The sequence below is a fragment of the Notechis scutatus genome, chromosome 1 (genome assembly GCF_049901735.1).
Source record: "Notechis scutatus isolate UNSWTSFEM ecotype Mainland chromosome 1, rNotScu1.2, whole genome shotgun sequence".
Lineage (NCBI taxonomy): Eukaryota > Metazoa > Chordata > Lepidosauria > Squamata > Elapidae > Notechis > Notechis scutatus.
The window spans coordinates 300,232,561-300,258,498 of record NC_142009.1 but is presented as its reverse complement, the minus strand read 5'-3'; the positions used below and the strand labels follow the sequence as shown (position 1 = coordinate 300,258,498).

The 25,938-nt window shown below is 40.8% G+C and overlaps 2 protein-coding genes across 3 annotated transcripts in view; one reads left to right on the top strand and one right to left on the bottom strand.

Moving 5' to 3' along the window:
- Positions 1-221: 221 nt before the first annotated feature.
- GPR68 (G protein-coupled receptor 68) overlaps positions 222-25,938 on the top strand; it is a 30,517-nt gene continuing 4,800 nt past the window's right edge. The window contains exons 1-2 of one of the 2 annotated variants that reach the window (XM_087952065.1): positions 222-450; positions 11,327-11,439. The gene's annotated coding sequence lies outside the window, so the exon portion shown is untranslated. The remainder of the gene's footprint in view (positions 451-11,326; positions 11,440-25,938) is intronic. The other variant, XM_026679186.2, reaches the window with a different exon arrangement.
- On the bottom strand, positions 1,350-19,515 carry LOC148133455 (uncharacterized). Its single transcript, XM_087949868.1, has 2 exons — positions 18,677-19,515; positions 1,350-1,431 (listed from the first exon to the last, which is right to left on the bottom strand). The coding sequence occupies exons 1-2, from the start codon at positions 19,513-19,515 to the stop codon at positions 1,350-1,352; spliced, it is 921 nt and encodes a 306-aa protein (XP_087805994.1).

Here is a 25,938-nt window from a genome sequence, read left to right as displayed (position 1 = left end):
TGAGGTCAATAATAGACAATCTAAGGTTAAAGTTTTTGGGGTTTGGGGAAGAAACCACAGAGTCAGGTAGAGTATTCCAAACAGATCTATGCTGTAGAGAAGAAGGCCAGGGTGGGAAGAATACACTGCTTAGGATTCTGTGAGAATGGGGTCTTTGTGGAGTTCCAAATGAATATTTTTGCTTTTTGGTCTTTCTGGGCTTAAAGAGAATGCTGGGACGATTCTGGTGGAAGTTGCCTCCAATTCATCTGGGCAGGGCAGGGTTGTGGTGTGGTACTGACAAACAAAGCAGCTGATCTGCTGCTCCTCCTCCTCTTGATCAATCTCTGACAGCTCTCCTTTGGGAGGAGATTAGTCAGACAAGCCTTGCTTAAACTCCGATGCAGAAGCTCCATTTCACAGGCACAAGAACTTTCAGCACTTCCAGGGAGCTCGGCACTTTTCTTCTAGGTGAGCATCATCAACTCATTTTAAGAAATAGGTGTGAAAACTGACAGCAGCAGCAGCAGCTCAATGCTATGTAGGCATGGGTTTCCCTAAATAGTGACATCTTGATTTCTGAACTTCTTTTAAGAGGTTGGAAATGGCTGGAATTAAACAGCCCATAAATACGTCCTTGACCCCTAAAAGAATGAACAAAGCTTCCTTTGAAATAACTTAGCTGGATTTGTGTTCCTTATTTGAACTGAAATAGTGGGAAGCCAAAGGTATTGAAATGGATGTATATTGTAAGTGGATAGATTCCTGTTAAACTGAATGAAGTTGTGAATAGACATTGATAGAGGATATGTTATAAAATCCTTATTTAGAAGAGGAGAGTACTTGCTTCTAAGCTATCTGGAGTTTTATAGTCTGAGGCAAATAAATACAGACATTCCTAATGCTACAAGTCTGGTTTGCACTCAGAGGAAAGTGGGCCTTTTAAGCGTTACTTTTTGTGTTTTGACTGCTTAGTATTTGATTTCATGTATTTGGAACTTCATTTTGTTGTTGTTGTTGTTTTGGTTTTAAAAATATGCTGCTTTGAACACTCAGATTGAACAGAATGACAGGATGCTAAATGAGTGTGTTAGAAATTAAGAATTCAAGAGAAACTGAGTTACTTTGGAAAAATGTGCTCAAATCTTTGGCAAATCTTACAAGAAACATCAAAAAGCTGTATAGCTACTGGGCCATATTCCCCAGAATGCCAGCCAGAGCACTGATAGAGCAACAGAAGAAGACACAGTTGGAATAGCCTTAAAAGCCAAAACATATTTCTCCAATGAAAGGTCAAGCATTGTTAGGAAGTCAATTCTGACTTAATAGCGAGACAGTTCTACATCAGAACAGATAGGAGATGACACAGTTCACTGGAACGATTTAAGCAGAGATTGGATCAGAGTTGCAATGCTTAAACCTGGATTAAGCAGATCATTTGGATCAAGAGATCTTTAGGGCAGAAAAAATATTTTTGCCCATAGCAGCAAAGTATAAGTTCAGATACTAGCTCCCAGCCAATATTTTCTATCCATCTGAATTTCACCCACCTTAGCCATGAAAGTCAGTTGGGTGATTTGGGGCCAGTCACTCCTTTTCTCAGCCAAATTCACCTCATAGGGTGTGGCTGTGGGGAAAATAGGAGGAGGGAAATGTTTTGACTATGTTTGTCATCTTGAGTTACTTGTAAAACAAATAATTCAAGGTGGGATACAAAGAAATAAACATTTTCTCCTTTTTAAATTCTGCTATTTTTCTATGTCAGTGGAAGGACTCTGTGTGCATATATGTACATGCAAATTCAATATTTATATCCATTTTAGATCTTGATAGAGATCCATGTTTGTCACCATCACTGTTCACATGTCTGATCTAAAATGTGTGTCAGTAATGGATGTTTGATTTGCCTGAGTTGTAGATATCACTGTAGATCTGGTTGTCCTGTTCAGACAAATTCCTCAGGCAAAAGTCCATTTACTAAACCTTTTTTTTAAAATATGACTCTTTTTTTCACCACAACACCCATGTGGGAGGTGAAGCAGTCATTCATTTGCAGTTTGTTCCATTGGACTGAAACAAATGTTTGCCAACTCAGTATTATATGCTATATATAGTTTTAAGCCATGCCTATCCTTTCAACTTAAAACTTCCCATTGTTTTCATCTCCTAAGAGCTGCTTCAGATGTGACACATTTCCTATAAGAAAAATGTTTGCGTGCAGGAAATGGCATGGAAATAAGACTAACCTTCTGCATGTGAATATTTCATGTTTAACTGCTTAAATGCTAGTAACATTTAACGTGCATGCCATGGGGCAGCAGATTCATAGTGATTGCATGGTAGTTGAAAGTATGCATGCACTGTTTGTCACCACTTATATGTGATTAACAGCATGTTGGGGATAAAAGAATATTTGCTTTGGGTACTAAAAAGATCCTACAATAAATAAACATCCCTTTAGAACAGTACAAAAGACACATTGGTAGCCTACAGGTAGTCCTCGACTTACAGCAGTTCACTTAGTGACCATTTGAAGTTACAATGGCACTGGAAAAAGTAACTTACGACCATTTTTTGCACTTATGACCATTGCAGTATCCCCATGGTCATGTGATTTACATTTGGATGCTTGACAACTGACTCATGTTTATGACGGTTGCAGTGTCCCAAAGTCCTGTGATCCTCATTTGCAAACTTCTGATGACAAGCAAAGTCAATGAGGAAACTAGATTCACTTAACAACCATGTTACTAATTTAACAACTGCAATGATTCACTTAATAAATGTGGCAAGAAAAGTCATAAAATGGGACAAAACTCACTTAATAAATTTTCCACTTAGCAACATAAATTTTGGGCTCAATTGTGGTCGTAAGCTGAGGACTACTATACATGCCGGAACCTTCCAAAAATTCTTGAATTCATTTCACACACACACACACACACACACACACACACATCATGGCTTCCTTCTTCTTTTTTCACGTAGCATCCTATGACAATGTAATCCACTCCAATATTTGTGGTCCGCCGAACTCAGTGGCTGACAAACAGCAGTACATGGGAAATTCAAAATGCAAGAACTTTTTAATTAATCAGAATTGCAGCCTTGAATAAAAAGTATCAACCTATCCTATCACTTCAAATGCTGAATATCTTGATGGGATCCTCTGGGAATGAAGCCATGATAATTGCCTCACAATAAAATCTCTGCGTAGGTATAGGATCTCTGTAACTTAAATTGAGATGCTCAGGATGTGGACAGAAAGTCTGTTGTCATGAAGCAGACAAATCAGTTATTTTATCTATTGAATTTCCTTTCCCCTGGCATCTTTAAGAAATCCTGCCTCTCCATTTAAAATATTTTTAATGAGTTTCTCTTCTTTAATGTAAGCTACTCCTCAATAGCAAATTGTGCCACTATGAATTAAAAATTTGACCAGCTATTTTGGCAGCTTTTTAATATTTCTTGGTTTTGCTTTCCTGAAGAAAATGTCAAATTTCATAGCTCTGTATCATGCTGCAGATATGGGGTTGTACCTTTGGGTTTCTCATTGATGTTTGCACATTTCTAGTAAATGCAAATGGATTTTCCGTTTACTTTTGCCTGAGCTCTATTAAAGAGCTTTTTAAAGGTTAGTCATTTCTGATTACTCACCGATTTTAATTCTTTAAAGAACTAACTTCCAATGACACAAAACCAACAATGGATATTTTTTTGGATAATCATAAGTATGGTGAAATATTTTCCTGGAAATGCTATGGGAGAAAACCTGAAACAACATTAAGAAATGAAGGAGCTGTCCAGCAAGGCAAAGTTTAGCAGCTGCCTTGTTCTACTCTCGGGGATATCACAGTGCTGCTCTTCTGAAGCTTAGGATAGCAAGGTTGTTTCATGAAAATCGAATGTGGCTTCAAGGGGATTGAGTACATTAAAGCCCCGTTCTTTTAAAAGCTCAATATTATCGATGTGTACAACATCTGGAAAAGATGCATTCTCTTTCTTCCCAGCAAAAAGTAATTGTGCATGCATGCCCATGCGGTCTGAATACTTCATAACCATTGTGAAGCACATCTTCGGAATCCTTAGCAGAGCCCTATCAAATTCTATATCTATATCATCTATATCTATAGGTCTCTCTGTATATCTCCCTGGTCCATGCCATTGTTCATAATTAACACTGTTTTAGAAAGCTGTAATCTTCATATTTTAAAATTTCTGGTTTGTCCATTTGTATTATGTCTTTTCATTCTTCTTTCATATTCTCTCTTGTAATCGTTTATGCTTTTTTCCAAGGTATTCAATTAAAAAATTGATTTGTGTTGCATTGGTGCAAAAACCCAATAAATGAACTTTAAAGAAAAACTAAGAGAACTAATAGAACTTGACCCCCCCCCCCGGAATTTATTTTTGTTAAATATGAATTATTGCCTCCCACTGAAACAGGAGCTGGAATAGGACCTGGAAGATCCAGACCCAAACCTGGCCTTAGCCAGGGGAACTCACTGTATGACTTTGGGCCAGTCAAACCTTTTCAGCTCAACCCACTGCATCGGGTTGTTGTGAAGAAAACAGTAGAAAGAACTCAGTGTAGAATATAATGCGCTCTAAAAGAAGAGTTAGTTACTAGATATAAAGCCAGCACATAGAAAGGCATCTGGCAACATATTGGTAATAATTATTATGGTATCTGCGATGGATCATAATTACTGCTTTGAGTAGAGTCTGTTTTCTCCGGATATCTGGATTTCCTGTGAGTGATTTAACAGGAAGGAAAACAGGCACATGGTGCCAGAAAAAAAAGCAAGATTTTTTTTAAATAAAATAATTATGTGCAACTTTTGTCTTCAGGTGACATGGATCATATCTTTAAGACATTGTATCACAAACTTGAAAAAAGAATGTTTGTGTCCTTTTAATGCTAAAATGCTGCATTGCCCTAACATTTGCAAAGAATTAGAGTAATTAACAGTATTTTAATAGTATCAGGAAACTTTCAGAATTGGAGGCAGATATTTGGCTGAACACTAATTTTGCCCCTAGGTGATCTGGAGGAACCAGAAAGCTGCAGAGGAAACCCTCTGGTGTGATTTAGTAAATTTCTTGCTAAAGCTCTTACACGCTGAGTAATTTACAGGATTAATCAATGTAATTGCACATTCCTTTTTTCTGAAATAGTATACGATTTTGAGGCTGTATAAGATAGGGACTGTAAAAGTTTAGCAATAAGGAAGTATATACATATCTGCACTCATGCTCTTTCACTCTCACATACACACACACACACACAGGCACACACAAAGAAATTAGTGAATATTCCATTACATACATTTCTATTTCTAAAGATCTAAGCCTTTCAGGGTTTTGTTGAAATTGAAATTTTACACTATATTAAAAATATGTATTGTGAATGAGTACCAAAATTGTTTTTGTTCTGGAATGCATCTTGTGGGACGAAGGCACTAAACAACTCATACATTAGAAACTCTTCATTGGTTATTCAAAGTTTTGCAAATGATGCTGTGATTTATAAGTTGTACTGGCACATAAGACAATCAGTCAGAGAAAAGAAAGGAACATGACAATGTTTTTGATAAGACTCTATTCAGGGCAAGTGGAATCTCAAGGTGATTAAGGAAAAGGTTTGAGGGAGGTTCTGTCTGCTGATTTTTGCATATCTGAGATGCTTCCAAACGCATTGCCGTTTCTGTATTGAACATAGCAAAATTGAAATATTGCAGATGGTGGCACACATATTACTTAATCCTGTATTTAATGGCACACACTCTAAGAGTTGCCTTTGAAAACAATTAAACAATTTTTCCTGTGCTTAAGAAATTTCACTGACCATTAGTTCATTTACTTGCTGAGTTTAAAATACTGATTATTTGAAAAATGATAAAAATAAGCTTCTAGTGAGCTTAGAAATCCAGTGTTTCGGTCCACTTCCTAATTGGGCTCCCTATAGTTTGCCTCATTTTAAACTTTATTATACTATTTTTTTACTGTTATGCTAGTACCACTTTCTTCTTGAACAAAGGTTTCCTCTGCCAATGTCCCAGTTGAACCAGGATCCTAATTGATTGCCCATAATACTTGATATTTGATCCTAATGTCCTACTAGCAGCAGGTAACCTGTGACCATCAAAAGTAAATATGTAATTTTTATTACATAAAAAATTACATATTTCCTAAAAATATTTGTACCCAGACATCACACTGTTTAACTAAAAATGGAATCTTTATATGTTATAAAATATTTTTTTATATTAAAAAAGTAGATATGTAATTTTCCTGAACAGACTGCATGTATTGATAAGAAAGTTCAGTCACAGTTTCTCATTAATAAATTGGAAATGATGCCAAGGCCTTCCAGAAGTTTTGCATGGACAAACACAGTAACAATTATTTCTTATATTGAGAGCTAAAATACAATACCTCTTGATCAGCTGTAGTCCCAGTCCTATTTGTTGAGACAGAATTAGCAGTTGGTGTGTGTTTAAAGAGCTTTTCTTTTTGTGTGTTTACTAACTAGCTATATTTGGATATAATCCATGGTTCATGTTTCAAATTGCCAGCACAGCAACAGAGGAAATTATTGAGTTAAGCAACACAATAGCATTTGAGTCCAAAGTAAGCAGACTGAGAGGAGCATATATTGATTCATGCATTGTCACATGATAGGTTAAAAATGACTTGTTTTGAACACACAGGTACAGTCAATATATGTGCTTAAGTTGTCCATCACTGCATAAGATTTAGGCACAGAGTTAGTTCAAATTAAATATGACATTTGTGAGAACTAGCTCATAGCTGATAATTTACTCAAAATTTTATGCACAACACATGGTGCCGTTTGTCTTTGCTGGAGTAACCCATCACAATTACATGCTGTCTTATTTGTATCACTATACTTTACATAGATCAGTAATCAGTGAGTTTGTTCATGCTTTTCAAAGGAGCAGAAAAGAGCTACAGGATCTCCTATATTAGATTTAATGCTTACTAACAGAGAGTAAGTGAAAGAAGTGTAAATGATAGAGACCTTTGGAGAGAGGGACCGTGTAAGCCTAGAACGCACCATATTGGAGGTAGGAGAACTAAAGATAGTCAGATTAGTGTTCTAGATTTCAAGAGATCTGACTTCAACAAGCAAAGAGAAAAAGTAGGAAGGATTCCACAGATGGAAATCATAAGAGCAAAAAAGTTCTGGAGAGCTGCAAAATTCTAAAAAATGAGATAATCAAGATCCAAACACAATGAATACTAAAAGGGGGGGGGGAAGGAAGGCACTTGATAAAGCTGGTGTGGTTGTACCATGAGCCTTCTGATGAACTGAAAAACAAAAAGGACAGTTAAAAAAAGGGTATATGACATTTTTTACATAACAAGAGTAGAATATCAGGAAAGAGAATCTGCATGGATGGGATCAGAAAAGCTAAAAATCAGCAGGAATTGAGGCTTGGGATGAATGCCAAGAGTAACAAAAAAGGATTATTTGGTTATGTCTAGAACAAGTTGAGAAACAGTTGGACAACTAGTTGGGAAGGCAAATGGTTACAGGCAATAGGAAAAAAAGTTGAATTGCTTAATTTCTATCTTTGCAACTTTCTTTTCCCAAAAGGAAAAAGTTTGACTTTTAGACACAACACTGCAGGGAGGGGAAGAGAAAAGTAGACATAAACAGTGAGGAATGGGTGAGAGAACACTTGGGATCTTTGACCAGATGGATTACATCCCAGGGTGTTAATGTAACTGGCCATGTCACATGAGAGACAGCAACTGAAATCTTTGAGAAGCTCAAAGCTCAAGCTATGTGCCTGAAAAGCTCTGGAGCTCAGGCTATAGTGAGCTCTGCCAAAGGACTAAAGCCACAGTTTTCAAAATATGTTAAAGGGGGTGGGGAAGTAGACCCAGGAAACTATGGACAACTGTCAGCTTGTGATTTGGGAGAATTTTGGAAAAAAACATAATTAGACTACATTTGCAAGCATTTAGAAATAAACAGGATGGGTACCAAAAGGCACCATGGATTCATTATGAAAAGGTCAAGCCAGATACATCTTACTGCTTTCTTTGACAATATGACTAAATTAGTGCACCAAGCTAGTGCTGTGGATGTCCAGACAATCCTACGGTTCTGATGGCAACTAGGACCAGAATTTTTGCCATAGCAAAGCAATATGATTGTAAAACTCAATGTCACATTACTGTATCACTTAGCAATGACAATGGTCCTGGTTGCCATTGTATCCCCATTGTATTGTATAAGATGAGCTTGGCACTGAGCAGTTCAGTGATTCCATACATGGGTAGAGTCGGTTGTGAGAGGCCCTATGCAAGTTGGGGGAGGAGGTGGTGCATAAAAGGGATGCTCATAAAATATGCAAAATTTCCCAACACTCCAGAAGATGGGATCAAGATTCAAAAAGATTTGAACATCAGGCCCTATCCAACAAAATGTTCTGAAGTCTTAAAAACATTAAGGTGCTGCAGGAAAAAACAACTGCGCAGCAGACACACCTATGAGAAGGAAGTAGACCACATATCAACCAGAAACCAGCAGTGTACTGCAGCTACTAAAAGAGCCAATTCAGCTGTGGCTCCTTCAACAGATGTATAGTTTTAAAAACAAAGGAAGTGTAGTAGTGTGTTATGCAGCCCTGATCAGACCACACCTGGAATGCTATGTCCAGATGTAGTATGATAATACATAATGGATGCTGAGGAACTGAAATGAGTGCAGACAAGAACATGGGGGAAGCTTTATAGTGAGACATCCAATTTCAATGACTATGAGAATTATTAAGCAATAGAACTGGAACTGCCCGCTTCCTGAAGCTGTTGATGTTTCATTAGTATTCAAGATAAGATAGGGCAGCTATTTGTCTAGGATGGAAGGAGGATTTCTGGACTGGGTAATGGATTGGACTAGAAGACTTTCAAGGTTCTTTCCAACCCTATGTTTCCCGCTACTAACTTTCTGGCTGAATATAGAAACAGGCAGTTCAACACTACAAAGGCTTCCATACAAAGTTACTTTATTGGATTAAGGTATAATTCACAGTTATGCTGAGAGGATTCCTGATATAATCCAATAAAGTAACTTTGTATGGAAGCCTTTGTAGTGTTGAACTGCCTGTCTCTATATTCAGCCAGAAAGTTAGAAGCAGGAAAGTGAAAAGATGGTTATCTTCATCCCATAGCAATATACCAAAGGAAGACTCCAGCACGATGCTGGGGTCCAGGTAAGAATGCTCAAAAACTCCCTCAGCCCAACCAGATTCAGTGACCAATCAGGATTACAGATTTGACCACGTGACATGAACTACATCTCCCAAGAGACATGAACTACATTTCCCATGAAGCATTCCCTTAAGTGGACAGCTCTCATTCCCAAAATAACTATATACTGTCTAACCAGCACACTATGATTTTATGTCACTTTTTATGGTTTTTGATCTGCACTGCATGAGCAGATCAACTTTTTTGTTTGTTTCTATTAGGAATATGGAAGGAGAACGATTCAATTAAACACTTAATTCTTTCCACTTTGCCTAGCATATCGATAAGGAGACAGTTTTATTTTCTTGTCATCTATCAAAGAATTTTGAGCTTTGGAAAGAAAGTGAAATTATCTTGCCTACGTTTGGAATATGAGATTTTTTTTAACATTGTCAGTGCTCTTTAATTTATGAGTGAATTATTATAATACCAAAACGAAATTCACACTTACTCTGAATTAAAAGCCAGATGGAAGCAGAGTTTGTGGATCTTGAAGATATGAGCAGTGTTCTTTGTCATATCTCCTGTCACTTTTGCATTGTCCCACCTGGCTGGCAAAAGCAACCGGAATGGCAACTTTCAGAGGACTGACTGAGTGTCTGATATTCACCATTTTCTTATTCTGATGCTGCAAACAATTGCACAGCACATAAGTACAGTATGCATTCAAATTTGCAGAAAGATATTATGCTTAACATTGTACCATATGGCAGTTGTATCATCTTCTGTTCATTTATGAATTAATTGAAACACACAATTTGGTCAGGGGTGTCTATGCTTTTTAAAACATCTAAGAAGAGGAATAAGACCCAGAGGCAATTTAATTGTTAACCAATGCTAGAAAAAAGTCTTCACATCAAGACTTTGTATGGGTACACTTGACAGTACCCAAAATAAGTAATTGTATTTCAGAAAACCACACAAAAGTATGGACTGTGTCTGTAGGAAAATTCCAGTTTCAGTTGGGGAAGAACTAACAACAATATAGTTTTAATTTCTGGAGAAAATATGAATACGTTCTATGGGGAATTCCACACAGCAGTTTGTTTCCCATGCTGTACTTGCAATGTTTTCATGAGTCATTACCTGCAATTCCAGTCCAGATTGGAGTCAATTGACAAGAGTGTTAGGTTACTGCAATGTCTAGATTATGGCCACTGCAAGACCTGGTTGGTCTTCTCCTAGTTTTTGTCCTTCCCATCCATGCAGGGAAGTTCAACTTCTCTGATTCCTTCTGAGTGGGCTGGTCTCCAGTGCCTGAGTTTTCCTTTTAGGGGCTGTTCCTTTTTCATTAGTCCTCCCTTTGCTTTTCCAGATGTTTGAATACATGGATACCTACCTGTTATGTCTCACCTGTATCCACAGGTGAGAATACACAGTTCCAGAGTTCAAATATTCAAGCAAAACAAAACCAGACCCAAAAGAGTTAACTGCTCTGTTTTCACAGTCCTTGGCAGTCTTCCTGGAATCTGTCTGGCAAGTCTGAATTGTTCATAAATCACGACGGCCGCTTCAAACGTATTCTTCCGAATCCAAAAAGCACTAAAAATCCACTTTGCTTTGAGTGGGGGAGAAGCGTTAGCACGCTCCTTATATATCCCCTGAAGGGGCGTGTCAGTCTCATTAATTAATCCTTGGCTGGACGTCTCTTTTCTAATTGAGATTGACGTCTCAATCTTCTCCTAGTCCTAGCATCAAGCCAGCATCCGGCAGTTTCATCATCGCTTGAAGCCTCTGGCACACTTTCCTGATTAACAGTTAACACCTGAGGTGCAATCAGGGAGGGAGTTCCAGAAGAGGAAGACGTCTCTGAAACTTCTAATAAATCAGGCTCATCTCTCAGATTCAACTCCTCCTCTTCCCCCAGACTCCTCTCAACGTCGCTCAGCAATGCAGGCTCGAATCTCAATGCCAGATCTTCCTCCTCACTCGAGCCTACATCTGCTGACTGACCTGGTTCAAACTTCGGAGGCACAACACCTACCCATCACCCTCTCATATTATCTCACTTGATACTACAGCAGACTCTTTCCCTTTTCTTGTTCTTTTTGTTCTTTTGCAGCAATAATCAAAGTGATGAAAGGGGAAACCCTTGTTCTTTGTTTCCCACCTTGCTCTGAAGGACCATGGAAACAAGGAAGCACTGGTAATTCAGCTTCATAAAAACGAAGTAGGGTAGCAACATTCCTACCTTTGAGCTTAAAGAACTTTTAAAGAATAAAGGAAAACAAAGTTCTGCAGTATTGTGAGCAAGGGCTGAGAAAGCAAAGGGGGCACACTTTATCCAGTAGGCAGCAACTGAGAAGAGTTTCCACTGGCTAATGTGAGGTTGAATGGAGCCCCTCATTTCTCCCAGTGAGGATGGTTTGTCAACTTAATAGGCCATTGCTGGATCAACCATAATATTACAAAAACAGCAACTGGCAGTCAGCAGAGAGCAGAGCAGCCTGTTATCAAAGGACAAAATGGCTGCCCAAGGTAACTATCAGCCATGGAAGGGGAGACCGAAACGTGCCAGCCACAATAGCTGGCCACTGGGGCTGCTACTGGAATGGAACAGTGCTGGAGACCATCTGCTCCAAAGGACTTAAGATGGCTTGGAGCACAAAAAAACAACATCTTTTAGTTTGCTTGTGTAATTTTCAAGCTGCTTATATTAAAATAGGTTTAGTGTGAGGTAACTTGTTGTTCCTATTCTCTCTGCTTGAGGTGGTTCAGCTGCTGTTGGCTGTAGCCCAGTTCTCTTTTTAGTTGGTTTCCTGTTTAGCATTGGTTATTTAATTGCATATTGGGAGTACAGCAGTCAGTGTTTGAGCCTGTGCCTGGTAGCATTCTGGTTTTGTTTAAAATAACTTGCATAAATATAATATAAGCCTCACTTTGTTTCAGATAAAACTCTTATTTGGCGAAATCAACAACAGGCTTGGGGGATGCGTGAACAAAATATTTTACAGCTAGGAGAATCGTTTTATTTCTCATCTCTCATTTTTACAACTTGTGAGGATAGGTTATAGTAATAGGTCAACTAAACATCTAGGTATTTAATGCTCCATTAAAGCTACATAGCAACTAGGTCATGGTTAACAATGTTTTCCATTATTAATTGCTGGTGATAATCAATTTATTGAAAAACTATTCACTGAAATAGATACTCCCTTTCTTTATCTTTGGTCTTAGTCTTGTTTTCCACATCTGCAAGGCAGAGGCTGTCATGTTACTTTTGTTTTATTGGTTTGATATTATTTATGTGATATCATGCCACAGAATTCCTGAAATATTATATTCAGCATGGTTTTAATTGTCAGGCAGTCAGTTACAATTGATAGAAGCCTTTATATTAGATATGAATTGCACATTTTAGACTTAATAAGAAATCTTGCATTCAAGATTTAGCCTTTGTGAAGGCTAAAGGAAAATAAATGATTAATGGAATCATTAATGCTGAACTGTACCCTCAATATCTGTAGTGTTCCTACATCTTTTAGGCAAAAAGGCTACTTTACAAATTATAGCCATAACTTTCATATGAATGATATGCTCTTTGTGTCAGTGTTCCAACTAACAAACTCCAAACCAATAAACTCCGAGACAGGCATTTTCTCAAATTTCCATTTTATTAGAGTAGTCATATTGGCACATCTGGGAAAACCCGAATCTGAGAATTCCAAGTTTTCCCCTCCCAATAGAAGTTTAAAGACCCACCCATCACCCATCACTCCATCACATGGTCCAATCACCATCCGTCCCAACTGGAGACATCCCTCCAACCACTCCTTTCCCAGGTGCAGGATGGCTTGTCTTTGACTCAGAAGAAAAATGTTGTTATGACTAAACTTCTACCTCTCTCTAAAAAATTCCCCCTCCCAAATTCTAAACTAAAATGTGGCATTGTGGAAGATTCTAAGTAAAATATGGCTTCCAAAGCTGACACTTTGATTAAAAGGAAGCCAAGCAGACATGGAAATTCCAAGTGTAAAATACGTTCAGACTTCTACTTGATGTAATGAGTAATATATGTCCTCTTTAAGGGGGAAAATTGTACACTGATGAGTAATTATCCTATTGTTTATGTCTCATTTAAATAATTCAGTCCTGTTTAAAATGGCAATTTTAAACAACAATTTTCAGAATATATCTGTGGTTACTTACTGATGTAACACATACTTACTGATGTGTTAGAGCTGTACAATCCAGTATTCAAATTCCAATTACCATACAATATACAGTTCTTCATGTCTGAAAAGGTTCCGTTTTTTAGAAAAAAATGTAGAAAGTTTCAGAGAAACAACATTTGGAAAATTGGAAACAAAACACTGAAAACGAAGAAAAAAATCTCTCCTTCCTACTCTTTGGTCCTTGCTCTTTTCTAGGATGCAACATGGCAAGGCAAATCAAGGAATTGTGATCTCAATCAAAATGCTTGCCATAAAAATCAGATTAAAATCTGGTGAGAGACTAAACCAGGCAAAGGTGAACTGTGTATTCAGGTAGTCCGCGACTTACAACAGTTCATTTAGTGACCATTCAAAGTTACAACAGTGCTGAAAAAAAGGACTTAAGACCATGGTAGCATCCCTGTAATCATGTGATCAAAATTCAGACACTTGGCAATTGGTTCATATTTTATGTGATCCCCTTTTGCGACCTTCTGATAAGTCAGTGGAAAAACTAGATTCACTTAACAACCATGTTATTAAATTAACAACTGCAGTGGTTCACTGAACAATTGTGGCAAGAAAGGTTGTCAAATGGGGCAAAAGTCACTTAATAAATGTTTCACTTAGCAACATAAATTTGGGGCTTAATTGTGGTTATAAGTCGAGGACTGCCTGTACATTATCTGAAGCCTCCCTGGCAATATAAATGCCAGACAGGATCTGAATTTGCATATACATCTTCATCCAGGCTGCGCATATGCTGAAGATACCTTCAACTCCTCCCCTCCTAGGTAGGCAAACACTCATATTATTATTTTTTAAAGGACAACAAAGGCAGACCTCTGGGGAAACAGCAAAAGGTTAGGGTACTTGAGCTGGGAAAGCAAATGGAGCGTATGGTCTCCCCAGCAGCTCTGATAATTGGTTAGAATTATTGCCAGGAAGTCAGGGAAGGTCCAGGAAAAAGAAGCAGAGAATTTTGCTTTCAAATTTGACAAAAAAAAACATCGCATGCATTTTTATAAATCAGGTTTCATGTATAATTTTTGTTTGATTTTGTTCATTTTTTGATGAGATTAATTGATTTCCAGAAGGGGGAAAGGAAGACTTCAAATTTTAATTAGACATGAATATGCTAAATTGTTACAGGCTAGGGTCAACTAGAGAAGTTATTATTTCTCCGATGTTTACCTTTTTACTGCAAGTAGAGTCACACAAGTCACAAAAATCCCATGTCTCCCATATACCTGAGAAGGGGACTTCTTAGAAGATATTGTAAGTGGTAGTAACAGGAACTATTAAGTTGATACTCAAAGGCAAGGAAACAAGAATAAGAATTAGAATATAGAATAGGAGAACTCCAGACTTTTCCCCTATTGGCTCAGCCACATTATGTGTATTTTCTCTCAGCTGGTGCTCTCCACATATCATTGATCATGCTAACTAGAAATTATTGTAGCTTACTTCCAACACATCAAAATAATACCACATTGGGAAGAAGTCCCCCAGGGAGTCTGTTTTGTCCAGTTTCTTCATTAACAGAACATAGTGTACTGTTCCAAAGGTGTTTTTTCAAGAGCAACTGGAATTTCTGGTTTTTCTTTAAAGATGTTTAGCTTCTCATCCAAGATGCTTCTTCAGCTCCTAGTCCTTACATAGTGAAGTCTTATCAAAAGGGCATTTCAAAAAGTATGTAAAGCATATTGTAAGCAAAAATGAGACATATTTTTAATGTGTTAATGTTAGAAATAACATTCAATAACATGTCATCTTATGGTAGCTGTTGTGGAGCGGCGGTTACAGAAGGGAGACAGAGCCAGGGCTAGGCTAACATTACTTTATTCAGTGAATAAAGGGTCGCCGCGGCTTCAGAGGCAATCTGACAGCCAGCTGGCGGCGAGCATGATGCCGCTTGACAGCTCCCTTTTATAGCGGCTGTCAAACGGCATCAGCCAATGGGAGCGATCGGCGCTCCCGCTCAGATGGCGGACCAGAAGGGGAACTTCAGGCAGGTTCTTAATACACAACACTCCTTCCCCCTGGCCGCGCGCATGCGTAGTCCCGTAGCCACAATGGCGGCCTTCGTTCGCGGCTTGTCCTCCGCGGCTCTGGAGGCTTGGGGGCTGCAACACAGTCTCTGTCTTCTCCGGCGGTGCCAGGCGTCTGCGGAGGGTCGACGGCCGATCCGGACCTGCTATCTGGAGGCGGCTCTGGTGAGTCTTCCTGCGGCGGTCGGCTGGCTGGGAAGTCGGGCCTCTGGTAGACCGGGTAGTTCTGCGGGGCGGCTGCGGCAGGCGGCGAGTAGACCGGGTGGCTCGGCGGCGGGTTGTCCAGGCTTCCAACGGCAGGCGAAGTCCAGCGTCTCCTGAGCTGGTCGATATGCCTTCTCCAGGTTCTCCCATCTTCCAGGAGGACTCTGTAAGATCTGGGCCCTGTAATAGAAACTATCCGCCCTGGCAGCCATAACGGGTGCCCTGCATAGTTCCTGGCATAAACCAGGTCTTGCAGGGCAAAGCCCCTGGCATGGCTGTCAGATGCCAGGGGTGTGCTGGGTGAGTAGTGGGGGTGCAACCTGTCCAGGGTGGTTCGGAGTCGCCTGCCTATTAAAAGTTCAGCAGGTGACTTGTTGGTTGTAGGGCATGGTGTGGCGTGTTGCGTGAGTAGGTAAGTGGACAGCTTGGAGTGCCAGTCTGCCTGCCTTAGTTTGGCCAAAACTTCCTTGGCTGACCTAACAGCCCTCTCTGCCATCCCATTACTGGCGGGGTGAAAAGGGGCTGTAAGGGCATGCCTGATGCCCAGGTTGGCAGCGAAGATGGCAAATTCGTTTGAGCTGAATTGAGGCCCGTTATCTGACACCAAGGTGTCTGGCAGTCCATGAGTAGCAAACAGTCTGGTCAAAACCCTAGTGATGGCTTGAGTTGTGGTGGAAGACAGCACGGCTACTTCAGTCCATTTTGAAAACGAGTCCACTACCACCAAGAATGTTTTCCCCATCATAGGGCCAGCTAGGTCAATATGTAGCCTGGCCCAGGGTGCCCCTGCATCTTCCCACCTGGTGGGTGTAGCTATGGGTGGAGCTGCTCTTGTCGCCTGGCAGGCCTGGCATGCGTTGACCCAACTGGTAATTTGGGCATCTAGTCCAGGCCACCAAATGTAGCTGCGGGCCAAGGCCTTCATCCGTACCATGCCCGGATGACCCTCGTGCAGTGTTTTTAGAACTGGCTCTTGCGAGGAGGCAGGAATGACCACCCTTGTCCCCCATAACAGACAGCCCTGTATTGCAGACAACTCCTGCTTGCGAATCTTAAAGGGAATTAAATCAGGGGCAAAATGTATATCTGGCCACCCCCTTCCCACCCAGTCCAGGACCTGGGAAATCAATGGATCTTTTTTTGAGTGCGCAGCAACATCCCCGGCTGAAAGTGGGAGGTCCAGTCCTGTGCACTCGAAGATTGAGTGGATGGGAGCTGGGTCCTCGACTGGTGTAGGCAGGGGGCACCTGCTGAGGGCATCTGCGTGGCTCAGGTTAATTCCAGGACGATGAATCAAGATGTATGAATAAGTGGCCAAAAAAAGTGTCCACCTGGTCATTCTCGGGGACAGTACCTGTGGGGTTTGTTTGTCTCCAGCTAACAGCCCTAACAAAGGTTTGTGGTCAGTTACCAGTTCAAAAAAATGGCCATAGAGAAACTCATGGAACTTTTTTACAGCAGCTACAGCTGCCAAAGCCTCCTTATCGATCTGGCTGTAATTTCTCTCAGCAGCAGAGAATGTTCTTGAAAAATAGGCAATGGGTGCCTCAGATCCATTTGAAAGCCTGTGGCTTAAAACTGCTCCTATCCCAAAAGGTGAGGCATCACCGGCGAGTACTAGGGGCAAGTCCTTGTTAAATTGAACTAACACTGCGTTTGAGGTTAACAGCGACTTCACTGCCTGGAAAGCGTTGGCTTCTTTATGTCCCCAGTGCCAGGAGACCTCCTTGTCCAGGAGCCTATGTAGGGGCTCAGCTACAGAGGCTTTGTGGGGTAGGAAGGATGCATAGAAATTTAGGAGCCCTAAAAAGGCCTGTAATTCAGTTTTGTTAGAGGGAGTGGGTGCCTTGTGAATGGCCCTAACTTTACTTTCTATGGGGTGAATCCCTGAGGCATCAATTCGATAACCCAGGAAGTCTACTTGGTTGGTAGCTATGGTGCATTTATCTTTTTTTAATTTGAGCCCATTTAGTCTAAATCTGTCAAGAACAGACCTTACTCTGAGTAGCAGTTGTGCCTTGGTAGGGGCCGAAACTAAAATGTCATCAAAGTATGGAACCACCCCGGGTAGGCCCTGGAGGATTCTTTCCATGAGTGATTGAAAAATGCCTGGGGCTACGCTGACCCCAAACTGTAAACGTTTACATCTGAAGGCGCCCCTGTGTGTTACTATGGTTTGGAGATCAGCAGTGTGCTGGTCCACAGGGAATTGTTGGTATGCCTGGGACATATCCAATTTTGCAAAAACTACGCCTGGCTCAAATGTGTGAAGCAGGTCCTGAATAACAGGTACTGGGTATGTGCTAACTTGAAGGAAACAGTTGATGGACGTCTTATAGTCCGCGCAAATTCTCACGCTACCATCCTTTTTTAAAGGGGTGACTATGGGCGTTTCCCACTTGGCAAAATCTACCTGTTCCAAAACTCCTTGACTAATGAGTTTGTCTAGCTCAGCGTCTAATTTGGGCCTAATGGCGAAGGGGACCCTTCGAGGTTTCAAACGGATAGGGGTGGCTTGTGGGCCCACATTGAAGGATATGGGGGTGCCCGTATAACAGCCCAGGTCATTGCTGAAGACATCAGCGTAGTCATTAAAAAAGGGCATCAACATCAGAGTTTTTGACAGAGTGAATCCCTGTGATGTTTAGACCTAGGGCAGGGAACCAATCCAGTCCTAGCAAGCTAGGTAGGGCACCATCAACAACTACCAGTGGCAAGTAATCTCTAAAGTTTTGGAATTGAATAAGGAATTTTCCCTTACCCAGGACCGGAATGGTCTTTCCCTGGTAGTCCCGAAGGTTCAGGTGGCAGGCAGTCAGCTTCCTCCTTGGGAACGAAGGTAGAATCTTCTTCAGCGTGGACCAAGCGATGATGGAGAGGGTTGACCCGGTGTCCACCTCCATGTGGCAGGGCTTATCTTCTAAGAGAAGAGAAACGCTTATTTTGTTAGGGTTCGTGGAGAAACTGCCCGCATGATGGCAGGTATAGCAGCTTTTTACTTGCCTTTGGGATGAGGCAGAGACTCGAGATCTTTGGAAGGGGGCTTGCTCAGCTTGACAAACTCTGGCTATATGCCCTTTTTTCTGGCAGTTTAGGCAAATAGCATTCCTGAATCTGCAATTGGATCTAAGGTGGTTACCTCCACAGCCTGCACAAGGGGGCTGTTGTTTGGTGAACTGGTTGTTGTTTCTTCTTGGTGGAGCTAAAGGAGTTCTGGGGTGTGTGAGGCGATTTACTTCTAATGGTTCTTCTATTTCCTCCTGGGATACCTCATCATAATGGACTGTGGCCTGTCCTTGTTTTGGGGTAGCTCCCTGAATCTCAGCTGCAGATATTTCAGATAGTTCAGCAGCTTGAGCTTCTTCAATGGCTATGGATAAAGTTAGATCTTTCTTTGCTAACAGCCTTCTCTGGAGTTTTAAATCCCTAATACCACCCACTATCTGGTCCAATAGCATGTCCTCCAGGTAATCCCTGAAACCGCAGTGTATGGCAGCAGATCTTAGGGCTGCCATATATTGGCTCACGGTTTCTCCCTCAGCTTGAACCCTTCTCCTAAAAGCTAGCCTCCTAGCTATCTGAGAGGGTTTGGGGGAATAGTGGTTGGCTAAAATCTCTTTAAGCTCTTCCCAGGGAATAGACTTAATGGGTCGTGGTGACACTAATGCTGAGGCAGTGTCGAAAACTGTAGCCCCACAGAAGCTTAAAAAATATGACCTTTTCCTCAGGTCTGTAGCCCTAGACAAGTCTATAGCGTTTAAAAAACATTCAAATCTGTTAATGTAGGATTCCCAAGTCTCTGTTCCGGGCTGGAAATGTGGGAAGGTCGGCGTAGATGCCATTTGAGCGACAACAGTGGGTCTGCTAGGTGAGGAAAAAGTTAGCGGTCGCTTTTAGAAAAGTGTTTCAGTAGCGCCTGTCAACGGCGTTCGGCTCTTCAGCTGCGGAGCTTTGAAGTTCGCGCTCTTTTGGAGAGCGCCGGCGGCGGTGACTTCACTCGGCACTTAGCGGCTTCAGCTCTTTCTCTGTGTGACTTCGGCTCAATTGTTTCGCCTGGATGTCTTTACTGCGTCCCGCCCTCGTCGCCAGTGTTGTGGAGCGGCGGTTACAGAAGGGAGACAGAGCCAGGGCTAGGCTAACATTACTTTATTCAATGAATAAAGGGTCGCCGCAGCTTCAGAGGCAATCTGACAGCCAGCTGGCGGCGACAGCTGATGCCGTTTGACAGCTCCCTTTTATAGCGGCTGTCAAACAGCATCAGCCAATGGGAGCGATCGGCGCTCCCGCTCAGATGGTGGACTAGAAGGGGAACTTCAGGCAGGTTCTTAATACACAACAGTAGCCTTACCCAATTTGATATTTCCCTGATATGTTACATTGCAACTACCATCGTCCTCCATCTAAGTCAAGTTGAAGAAAACGGTACCTCTAAATTGTTGGGAGGCTTATAGAGCATTTGTGTTCACTTGTAAAAACACTCAATTGCAATGGGAGTTACTGCAAAGTAAATCTTTTGTATAGAAGTGAAATAACTACATTATTTTTGTATGATGTTTGTGAAGATTAGATTAGATTAGATTAGATTAGATTAGATTAGATTAGAAGAACTTTATTGTCATTGTGCAAGTACAACAAAACTGTGGATGCACCCCAGCAACTGTTCGCAATACAATAAAACCAAAGCACTTAAAAATGAAGATAAGAAAAATAGAGTACCCATGTCTCCATTTGCAATTTGAGAGTACTGGAAAAGATAATAAAAAAACAGATCTGCCAACATCTAGAAACAAGTAAAGTAATAACTAGCAGTCAGCACAGGTTTGTTAAAAACAGATCATGCCAAACTAATCTTATTTCATTCTTCAACACAGTGACTAAATTAGTAGACCAGCAAAATACTGTGGACCTAATATATTTAGATCTCAGCAAGGCATTCGAGAAAGTAGACCACAACCTACTTCTTAGTAAGCTAGAAAAAAGTGGAATAGATAGCACCATCACTAGATGGACTCACAACTGGCTGGCAAACCGTACTCAACGAGTAGTCCTTAATGGGTCTAAGTCTACATGGAGGGAAGTAAGCAGTGGGGCACCACAAGGTTCTGCCTTAGGCCCGGTACTCTTCAATATCTTCATTAACGACTTAGATGAGGGAATAGAAGGGGAACTTACCAACTTTGCAGATGATACTAAGCTGGCAGGAATAGCTAACACCCAAGAAGATAGGCTCAAGATCCAGATGGATCTTGACAGACTAGAACACTGGGCCATATCTAACAAAATGAAATTCAATGTAGAGAAAAGTAGAGTCCTACACTTAGGCAAGAAAAACCAAAAGTACACATATAGACTGGGTGAAACCAGGCTCAATAGCTGTCACTGTGAGAGGGACCTTGGAGTCTTAGTGGACAACCAGCTAAATATGAGCCAGCAGTGTGCAGCAGCACCCAAAAAAACTAATGCAATCCTAAATTGTATTAACAGAGGGATGCAATCAAAATCAAGGGAAGTACTAATACCACTCTATAAAGCCTTAGTAAGACCACACCTGCATCCAGTTTTGTTCACCACATTATAAAAAAGATGTTGAGACTCTAGAAAAAGTACAGAGAAGAGCAACCAGGATGATTAGGGGACTGGAGGCTAAAACATACAACGAACAGTTGCAGGAACTGGGCTTGGCTAGTCTAGTAAAGAGAAGGACCAAGGGAGACATGATAGAGGTCTTCCAATATTTGAGGGGCTACCACAGGGAGGAAGGGGTCAAGCTATTTTATAAAGTGCCTGTAGGCCAGACAAGGAATAATGGATGGAAACTGAACAAGGAGAGATTTAACCTGGAAATAAGGAGAAACTTTCTGACAGTGAGAACAATCAACCAATGGAACAGCTTGCCCTCGGAAGCTGTGGGAGCGCCATCACTTGAGACTTTCAAAAAGAGGTTGGACTGCCATTTGTCAGAAATTGTGTAGGGTCTCCCACTTGGGTGGGGGGTTGGACTAGATGACCTACAAGGTCCCTTCCAACTCTGATTATCTGTTTGATCTGTTTGAGTACAATATCTACGAATATACACAAAATATACATCCAACACTGACTGTAACGCTTAGTCGGGTATAATACACAAGAGATGGATTGTACTGTAATATGTTATTATACATCTGAATTGGGTATTGAGATTTCACATCTTTTCACATCTTAATGAGGTAGTGACTTCGTGTTTATTTGCGGTTCGGATGGCCCAGGGAAAGAAACTATTTGTTAATCTAGTGGTATGGGATCTTATTGACCTAAAACGCCATCCAGATGGCAGCAGGTCAAAAAGATAATTGCCAGGGTATGAGGGGTCTTCTATAATAGCCTTGGTTCTGCTTTGGCAGCGGGACCTGGCTAAGTCTTCCAGGGAGGGCAGAGGGCAACCAATGATCTTTTGAGCTGTGTTTATCACCCTCTGTATAGTTTTCCTGTCCTCAACTGTGGAGCCTGCATACCACACACCCAGACAATATGTCAGAGTGCTCTCCACAGAGGCTAGACAGGTTCTCTACTTCTGCCCTATATGCCGTCTCATCCTCTCCGGAGATGAGACCAATCACGGTCGTGTCGTCTGCAAACTTTATGATGGTGTTTGTGGTGTGGCTTGGTGAGCAGTCAAAGGTGTACAAGTCATATAGCAGGGGGCTCAAAACACAACCCTGGGGGGAACCAGTACTGAGTGTAATAGTGGAAGAAAGGTGGGGGCCAAGTCTAACAGACTGTGGTCTGTTTGTCAAAAAGTTCTTAATCCAGGATCACGTGGGGGTGGGGACCTGCAGATTATACAGTTTGGTTACTAGTATATCTGGGATGATAGTGTTAAACGCAGAGCTGTAGTCCACAAAGAGCATCCTCACATAGCTCTGTTTGTTCTCCAAATGACTCAGCGCTCTATGAAGTGTGATGGCCACAACATCTTCTGTAGATAGGTTTGCTCTATAAGCAAACTGATGTTGATCAAAGGAGGGTGGGAGGCAGTTTCGTAGTTATCTGAATGCATTAATACTTTGTGATTTTAGATAATGTCATTGACAAGAAATGGGAATGTTGCCTTTCATGGTTGTTTCCTGAAACTGAGATTTGGAAAAATAATACACACATTTCCCCAGAGTCCAGTCTGTTAACAATAGAAACATTGTCCAATGTTTTTATGTTCCTTTCCCTTTGAACCAATGCTTTGCTTATTTTTTTTAAAAAATTCCTTTCTCCTCCTTGGAGGCTCTTTAGGGATTTTTAAAAAGTTCACTTGGAAGATGTTACTTCTTCTCTGACCAAACATAAGACATCAAAGTGGCCCTCTTTCCATAGCACACTTAACAACTGGGTTAATGGATATGTGGATATGTGTCTGTAGTAGAATTAGTGTGTTATGGAGACATCAGAAAGGGTCAATTGACCTGGTGAACTATATCTAAAAGTCCTTCACAGTTAAGCAAATTCCATTCCTTTCATCATGCCATGGAAACATGGAAACTCAATTAATCTAATCCTCCGAGGAAAAAAAAAAGAGTTGGAAGAAGAGCTTTAAAAATAACTCCTCATTATGGAAATCACTAAGAAGGCCTAGTAGTACAAAACCACTTCCCAGTTCCTGATTAATTGTCCCAGCTCAGGCTAGTGCTGCCTGCTTGGCCAATGGGGACAAGACTAGTGATGCAATGCAGCATTGCTAGTACTTTCTGATGCAAAAAATCCATACAGTAGGAGGAGGAATGTCCTACGTTAAGTGATCTCTCTCTCCCTCCCTCCCTCCCTCCCCCCCCACTCTCTCTGTATGTGTGTTCATGTCAGTTATGATGCCAGATGACTGTTTGGACTAGTCCTTGCAGCTTTCTTGGCAAGATTTTTGGAAGTGGTTTGCTATTGCCTCTTGCTAAGGCTGAGAGTCTAGCTCAAAGTCACCCAGCTGGCTTCATGTTGAAAGCAAGACAGGGTCTTTTGCTTTCTAGCCTAGTGGGTTAATCACCACACCAGACTGGCTGTCTTATCTAAGTGAATAGGAATCCTGTATTTTAACAAAGGGAAAATGAGTCATTGAATGCAATTGTGTGCTGGCAGAACCATCAATAAGGGCATTTGATGGGGTTAGTGTCTGACTGGGATAAGTGTGTTTTGGGAACAGTGCCAATGTTCCATCAACTCTCCCTCAGCATACTTCTTATCTCCAGAAAAGCATTTCTGCCACTTTCAAATATGGGATGTTCTTTCACAGGGAACCTCAATCAAGTGTGAATGAGGGAGACAGAAACATTTTTTTCCCATGAGAGGAATTCTTTCTTATGCTTTGAATGCTCTTGCACAGTGTTCAGCTTTAGGAGTTGAAATCTAGCTAAAACTCAGCATCTACATTAGAACATCAAACATTGTATTCTTCCTTCCTCAGGAATTTATCTTCTTCCTTGATATTCCTGGAGCAGATACATCCTGACATTTGTATTTGCACTGTTTACGTTTTCTCTTTTCTTCACTATTTCCTTTAGTATGGACCCAAAGACCTTCTGTAATAGAGGCTTAAACCCAGGGCGCCCAAGATCTGCAGCCACTCTGAAAGGCATCTCCATATCATACATCAGCTTGCTAGTATGACAGCAATCCCTCCTGATTTGCCCAGGTTTATTACCAGACCACATGGTTGCAAAGCTCCCATACTGTTCCTTACTTTTTTCAGTTGTTCTTTCCTCACTATCATCCCCACAGAGTAAACTCACAAAAGTTGTGGAGGTTTGTGTGTGTGTGTGTGTGTGTGTGTGTGTGTGTGTGTGTATGTTTGACAAATCTGTAGCTAACTATAATGAAATATGTGGAATTTGGAGGAGAGAGTAAGTTATTTTTGTTAGTGTATGATTCACTTGGAATTTGGGCTGCTATTCACATTCTTTGCTTTGGTGCACCAGGTGAAGTATTTGGATTTTTGACTTCTGAACTGAATGTTAACAGCCATTAGACTGACTGTATTCCTTATGAGCATCTGGTTTTTTAGTTTAGTTTTAGTTTAGTTTATTGTCACTGCACCTCATACAATGAAATCAAACACCATCTTCATTGCACATCATGACCATGAAAATAAACACAAACACACATCCTTTACCCTCCACACATTGAACCGAAAACCCCCACATCACACCAACACTGCACTATACAATAGAATTCAAAAGAGCTACTGCCCTGGGATAGAAGCTGTTTTTCAGTCTATTTGTCCTTGTTTTTATTATTCTGTACCATCTGCCAGATGGTAATAGTTCAAAAAAAGGGTTCCCAGGATGAGATGGATCTTTGAGAATGTTTTGAACTTTCTTAAGGCAGCGGGAGCATAAAGGTCTTCCAAAGAGGGGAGAGGGCAACCAACGATCTTCTGGGCAATGATGTTAACCCTCTGGAGTGCTTTCCTATCTGCCCCTGTGCAATTGGCAACTCATAAGGTGCAGCAAGTGAAGATACACTCTGTGGTGCAGCTGTAGAAGGTCACCAGCAGTTTTTCATTCAGTTGTTGTTTTTATTTAATCCTTATATTACAGTGATTACTATTATAATCTTTGGAAGAATTGTCTATTTTGTTACATTTATTGTTTTATCTTAGGCATTTTGTGGCTATCCACCCATTTCAAATCCATTTATGAGTTGGTTAATAGATTAAATAAACAAACAATTACATATAATTTTTAAAGAGACTTCAGTAAATTAGGCAGAAACTTTGAATCCCATAGAATAATAACTAATGGCAAAATTCTTGTGCTTTGCATTATATACTTAAGAGCTGCAGTGACGCAGTGCAATACTGCAGGCTACTTCTGCTGATCACCAGCTGCCAGCAGTTTGGCAGATCAAATCTCACCAGGCTCAAGGTTGACTCAGCCTTCCATCCTTCTGACATGGGTAAAATGAGGACCCAGATTGTTGGGGGAAATATGCTGATTCTGTAAACTGTTTAGAGAAGGCTGTAAGTCACTGTGAAGTGGTATATAAGTCTAAGTGCTATTGCTATACTGTGAGGGACTCATTTTGGAGGTGACTAGTAAATTACTTAGAAGATCCAATTTCCACCCAATGTATGCACTGATTATTGGCTTTATCAACTTAATGTTTTAATTTTGATGCCCAGTATTTTAATCTTTTGATGTTTTGTTTTGTATTATTAAGAAAACATTGTAATCTTCCCAGAGTTGCTTGATAACTGGCACAATTATCTATAAAATATTTCAGAACTCACCAGTAGGTTTTTACAGCTGCTT